The following is a 6,512-nucleotide window of genomic DNA, read 5'->3' as shown; positions in this document are numbered from 1 at the left end:
CATGGAGAGAGAACATTATCTCAGACTTTCACAGAGAGCACATTGGTCAAGCAATGGCTGTGACTCATCCACATGGCTGACACTGACAAAGGATCTACAAACTGTGGTACAGAGTTTCAGGGTAAATCCTGAGGGGATCTGACTGACCTTGTCAGATACAAAAGTTACATTTCTTGTTACATAGGTCTTGCTTTATCTTGGTCTTAGCCACCTTATCTTTGACAAAGGGACCAAACATGTTCACTTGAAGAAAGATAGCCTTTTCAACAAATGATGCTGGAAAAACTGACTCTCCATGTGCTGAAAACTGACTGAAACTTTCACTGACCTTCACTGTTTTCTTGACTTCAGGTGTTTCCATAATAACCACACACATTGCTCCAAGGTAAATATTCCCTGAGGATTCCTTGGTGTTCATTATAACCCATTTAACAAATGGCAGTGACTCTATGTTGCAGGACAACTATGGTCCCAAACTAAGGATCCAGACAACATGGCAGACATATGGACAAGCACACCAGAAAAGATACTCTGATCTAAGCCCAGGCTGTGTACGCAGCAGAGAAGCAGAGGTTCACATTCTTTCCTGGTCTGTCCATGACTTTGAAAATGTGGTCCATTCTCCACTACCTCCCATCTCCAGGGGTCCTCCCTTGGCTTCCCTGACCCTGGGCTGGACCAGTCCTCCTCATTTGCTTTCAGGGACACCTTCCCATTTTCCTAGCAAATCCATTTGCATAGGATTTCTGCTGCCTAATCCAGGGGAGTTCAGGCTGCACGGCAGGACCTGAGGATGCTAAACTGGGAGAGTATCAGCTCTGTGTCACAAGAACCCATAGACAAGCATGTAAGCATTTGCTCAGTGGTCACGTGTCCCTCATGAGAATATTCCTAAGGGTAGAAATCAGCCTGGTTGATGTAGCATGTGCTAGGTATTAAAAGGGGGCGTGATTGGAATTAAGGGATTATTCTAGAATATCCACCTAGGGGTGAAGTCAGGGCTTGGGGATGAAAATTGTTTGGTTACAGTCTTCTCAGGGTTGCTCTCCTGCACTTCCACTTCTGTCATCCTTTGCTATGACAGAAAACCTCTTCTCAGAGTCACCCAGGGTTTACCATGCGGGAAACTATGTAATAACGATGTTTCTGATCAGCTATTTAAACATACAGCACTGGAACCAAGAAACACACTGGTACCAAGGAAAGTAAAAGCTCTTCCTTGGCTTTGGGGCCAATTTTAACACACACTGCCAAGGTTCGCAGGGAAGTAACAGGCATGCAGTAGGTACCCGTGCTCTAATGGCAAAAGCACTGAGACAAAACTGAGTTCTCCAAACAAGCCCTCCCATCTAGTGTGTGTTACAAAGATAAGCGTCCATCCAAGACAAGGTGACCAGGTGTGATACAGGAAAGGTTATTTTTCTCTTTCCTTGTAAGTTTTGTTCAGAATGGTTTTTTTGTTTGGTTTTTTGGGGGTTGCCATGTAGTTCAGGTTGGCCTTGAACTCAACTCATTATATAGACCAGGCTGGCCTTGAACTTGTGGCAATCCTTCTGTTTCAGCCTACAATGAAGTTTTTAGCTTTTGAATATATAATACTTCAACATAATTCACTTTCAAAAGTATAAATAAATTGCCTTCCAGCACTAAGTAAATAAACAAATAACCTCAAAAACATTTTGCTAAGTGATAGAAACCAGACAGCAAAGGCGGTGTGTTACATTATTTATTTGTGTGAAATGTCCGGAATGAGTAATTCCACAGAGGAAAATCAAAGATTGGTGGTTGCTGGGGTTGGCGGAGGGGTAATGAGGAACAACTGCTTAATGAGCAAGGAATTTTATTGTGCAGTTGTGAAAATAGTTTGGAACTAGGTAGAAGGAGTGATTGCCCACACTGGGCACATAGTAAGTGCCACTGAATTGCTCACTTTATAATGGTTAATTTCATGTTAATGAATTCTTCTTAATAAGCTACTTTCAAGTCCAGATATACATATATTTTTTAAATGTATTTGGTGCAGGGTCTATAGGGTCTCACTATACGGATCAGATTCATAGTGATCCTCCTGTTTTTCGCATCCCAAGAGCTGGGATTACAGACATGCACCACCACACAAGCCATCAGGGATCAAACCCCAGCCACTGTGCTCTACCTAAGCAGGTGCTTTATTCCACTGAGCTATTGGGCCAGACCGATAACTTCCTCTTAAGAGTTAACTGAGATCCAGGTGTGGTGGTGCATGCTCACAACCTAGCACTTGGGAGTTTGAGGCAGAAAGATCACTTAGAGTTTAAGGTCAGTCTTGGCTGCATGGTGAGTTCAAGGCCAGTGTGAACTACATAGTGAGACTTTGTCTCAAAAAACCAAGAAATAAGTAAAGTTAATTGAATAAATGTCTCTTTCCTTCCCCCTCACAATTCTATCCATGAGGTAACCGATGTACCCAATTTCTCGCATTTTTCTTTAGAAATAGTGTATGCATATTCCACAAAATAATACATATCCCTTTTCACACAAATGGCATCCTGTAATGCACACTAAAGTGTATTCTGTACTTGGGGATCCTGCTCCTTAACAATAAATTTTGGTGGTCACCTGTGCCGATACTAAACTGTGCCATCACTTTTAGCAGCTGCAATTTATTCCAGTATGAGTATGTAACATACTTCATTTAGCTGTCCCCCGCCCAACTGATGCACTGTTAGATTTTTTACAATTTTTTTCATAGAAATAACAAAGAACAAGGAGCTTCAACCACAGGCTGTTTTGTATAGAAGCTGTATCTCAAGGCTATAGAATGCATTCTGAGAAACCAATGCACTGGGCAAAAGCGGATGTACTCTTATTATTTTGATACAGTCAATTGCCTGGCTTAAAGTGTGGCTTGCTCACCAATCAGTGATGTACAAAAACTCCTATTTTCTCATAATCATTGGCAAAGAAGTAACTTTTCTTTGTACCAGATATTTCTTTATACCAGCTGCAATGCAGGAGATATAAGATTTTTTCAAAGACCCAACCTTCACATTCTTTTCTCTGTTTTGTTTTGTTTTTCTGTGCTTTCAGAGAATCCTAGGCTAGATCTTTCCTTTCTTTGATCAAATCCACTTACTCAACTATTCATTTCTATGCAATCAAGATAGTTCAGCCAACCTTGCTGAATATTCAATTTGTGAGTAAATTTTGCACGGCCTTATTTTCTGGAAACAAAATCTTTAAAGAGCTGTGAGCACAAATGATTACAGTTTAACAATAACCCACAACTGTCAGACCAACTCACAAATGATTACAGATGCATTAATTTCTTAGTCTAGCAGTGTTTAAGTAGCCTTGATGATGAATACTGTATGAAAAAATTCAGATCTACACAGGAGCACAATCCAATATATATTAACTATTTCCTATTTGCAAAATATTATGTCAACTCCTATGGGGGATAAAACACAGAATGAAACAGGACAGAGCAGGAATATTTGGGAATGTCTGAACCAGCATGGTGAATAATGGAGGAGTAAGAAGAGCTCTAGGAGGAAAGGTGTTCCACGTACCCACTGCAAAAGGGTACGGGTGTAGGGCATGAGGGGTGGTGGACGGACCCAACGGGTGAGGGTGTCAAGCAACAGAATTAATGGATGAATCTCTTAACTCTAGAGAGCATTTTGCTGCCCTTTTGTTGATTTTCTTCACAGTGATATATTTTATAAGTTTTGGTGTCTGCCTTTGATAATCCAGATCAAATGGATCTTTCCTAGTCATCACTAACCCATATTCACTTCCTTCTCCTGTCTGAGGGGCCCCCGACATGCAGGGGTAATAAGCAGCTGGGGGTTTAGAAGACCTGATTCAACCCTGCAGGACTAATCTGGGATTGTCTGCTCATGACCAGGTCCTCTAATGGAAGCCAAGTGGTCAGCCTTACATTGAGGACACTCGACCAAGCACAATATGAAGGGCAACATCTTAAAAACAGTTCATGTAATTATGCTCTCTCTCTCTGTCTCTCTGTCTCTCTGTCTGTCTGTCTCTCTCTGTCTCTCTCTCTCTGTCTCTGTCTCTCTGTCTGTCTCTCTGTTTCTGTCTCTCTGTCTCTCTCTGTCTCTCTCTGTCTCTCTCTGTCTCTCTCTCTCTCTGTCTCTGTCTCTGTCTCTCTGTCTCTCTTCCATAGATTGAGCCCAGGACTTTACATGTGCCAACCATGTGATCTACAACTCAACTACTTTTTTAAAAGCTAAGTATTTGTTATTTAGATATATACAGTATTTGTATTTGCTTTTTGTGGAATCATTACACACTTTTAGACAAAATGCTAGTAAACCCAGTAAATTACTGGATCAAAATGTTGAGTGGGCTAGAAATGAATACAAAAGTGAAACAGCAAAGTTAGTGGTGTTCTGTAGAAGTTTATTCAAAATGTAGACTCACGATAAGAATTCACTTAAAAAATAAATGTAGGGACCTGTGAGATGGCTTGATAGAATAAGCGCTTGCCTGGTAAGCACAAGGGTCTGAGATCAATCCCCAGTTCTGAAAAAAAAAATTTAGGGGCTGGCAGTGTAGCTCAGTGGACTAAGCGCTTGCTTAGGTAAGCATAGGGGCCAGGGTTCGATCCCTGGCTCTACATGCTGCACCAGCCCACCTGTGGGCTCGCTGAGCTGGCCATGGAGTCCAGGCATGGTGGTGCGTACCTGTAATCCCAGCACTAGAGAGGCAGAAATCAGGAGGATCACTATGAGTCTGGGCTGTGTAGTGAGACCCTGCACAAAAAAACCCTAAAAAAATAATAAATGTAATTCTAGTTGAATAAAATAGGGTGCACCGTTACTGCCAATGTGCTAAGCACTTTGTTAGCTCCTAGGGCTGAGGAAATAATTCAAAGTTATTCATGTGAAGAAGTCATTCATGGCTCTGAACTTAAAAAATCCACTGAGAGCAAATAATTATTCTTTAAACTTTTCAGATTTTTTTCCCCTAACAATGGCTATATTTTTATTTCCAAAGACTAATCATTCAAACTGCAACTTGTAGATAAAACTTTAAAAGCAAGCTTTCACATTAAGGATTGCAGGTTTTCCGATTTGATTTGAAACTGTCTCATTGCTATCTGTTTATCAATAAAACTTTGAGAAAAAAAAAAAGAAAAGAATTGCAGGTTTTTCTCTCCTGTCTCATAGAAACAAATCCTGAAAATATTCATCAAATTCTTCTTCCTGTGACTTTTCATCTGTTTCTGGTAGTGGGCCCTTCCAAAGTTCAAACTCTGAAGCACTTTCTTCCTCATCACAGTTTTTGTTTACAGAATTTTGTTTTCTCTGAGGATGAATGCCCTTTATCTTCCTTCTTGGAAGCTTCTTTAGGAGACAACCTGGATTTTGCATGTGATGACTCCTCATAGCCTTTTTTGGTTTTGGCCTTTCTTTTGCCAGACTTGATTTCTTTTCTCCTGTGGCGAAAATTTAATTTAAGGGGACAAGAGGCTTTATCCTCTAGTCAATGATTGTTTTTTAAAAAGCCAAGAATGGTGGTATACACTAATAATCCTCACTATTCAGGATGCTGAAGCAGGAGAGCTTTAGTTCGAGGCCAGTCTGGACTAAATAGCAAGACCAGGTCTCATGGAGCTCTTTTCATATGCTCAGTGTAACTAAAATTAACTTCCCAACTCTTTAATCCTTCTTTTGCATCACAACATTTATTTCCACCAAAAACTGACCTTTTCCTGAAATTACCTCTTTTTCTACTTGCCACCTAAATCCAAACTTATTTTCTTTGTGTCTGCTGAGATCTGCTGTGCAATATTCCTTGGATAATTTATCATAATATTTCTTTGCAAGTTTCTTCTCCCAAGTCATCTCCACTTCATCCTTTTCATTCCACAGGAATCTATGATTTTCTCATATAACATCTAAGCCTGTCTTGTCCTTTTCCCCCAAACGCCTGAAGTTGTCTTTTTTGCCACCACAGTATAAAATATAGTCACTTACAAACTTTGTATGCCTTTGATAAGCACCCATTGCTATGAGATGAAACCTTCTATTTCTTGCTTCTTCCCTAACCAGTAATTCTGCTGCAACTTGCTGAGTGGCCATCTTTCCATGCTTTTCTTTCTGAAATGGCTTTTGGAGTAATAAGTCATCTTTAATGTTCCTTTTTTTCTTTCTGCTAGACTCCCCATGTTCATCATCACTAAAATCAGAGTCTTAGCCTTGGTGACTGGTAATCTGAAAAGGTGATTCAAGCTACGAAATCAACTGACAACAGCGAGAAAAACTCAAAAATGGCAAAGCTGAGTACTTCTGGAATCTGTCATCGAAAAAAAAAATATATAGATATAAATGCTCCTCGGAATGTTTCGCAGCCTGCCCGCATGCACGGACCCGCAGCCTTCCTTACACATCCTGCCTGCTGTGCCTCCCCATGAGCTGTCCCCTGAGCCCATTGCAGGACAGCCAGCACCTTTCTGGCCTACTCTGCTTTCCATTACATTAAGCAAGCCTGGAATGTTTTTCCTC

The 6,512-nt window shown here is 40.7% G+C and overlaps 1 protein-coding gene across 1 annotated transcript; it reads right to left on the bottom strand.

Moving 5' to 3' along the window:
• Window positions 1-5,154: 5,154 nt before the first annotated feature.
• LOC101586468 (protein FRA10AC1-like) lies at window positions 5,155-6,176 on the bottom strand. Its single transcript, XM_023712263.1, has 2 exons — window positions 5,714-6,176; window positions 5,155-5,443 (listed from the first exon to the last, which is right to left on the bottom strand). The coding sequence occupies exons 1-2, from the start codon at window positions 5,850-5,852 to the stop codon at window positions 5,169-5,171; spliced, it is 414 nt and encodes a 137-aa protein (XP_023568031.1). The 5' UTR covers window positions 5,853-6,176; the 3' UTR covers window positions 5,155-5,168.
• Between the last annotated feature and the right edge of the window lie 336 nt (window positions 6,177-6,512).

Source organism: Octodon degus, unplaced genomic scaffold (genome assembly GCF_000260255.1).
Source record: "Octodon degus isolate 3935 unplaced genomic scaffold, OctDeg1.0 scaffold00024, whole genome shotgun sequence".
In the NCBI taxonomy this organism is placed as follows: Eukaryota; Metazoa; Chordata; class Mammalia; order Rodentia; family Octodontidae; genus Octodon; species Octodon degus.
This window is presented reverse-complemented; position numbering and strand designations above follow the sequence as displayed.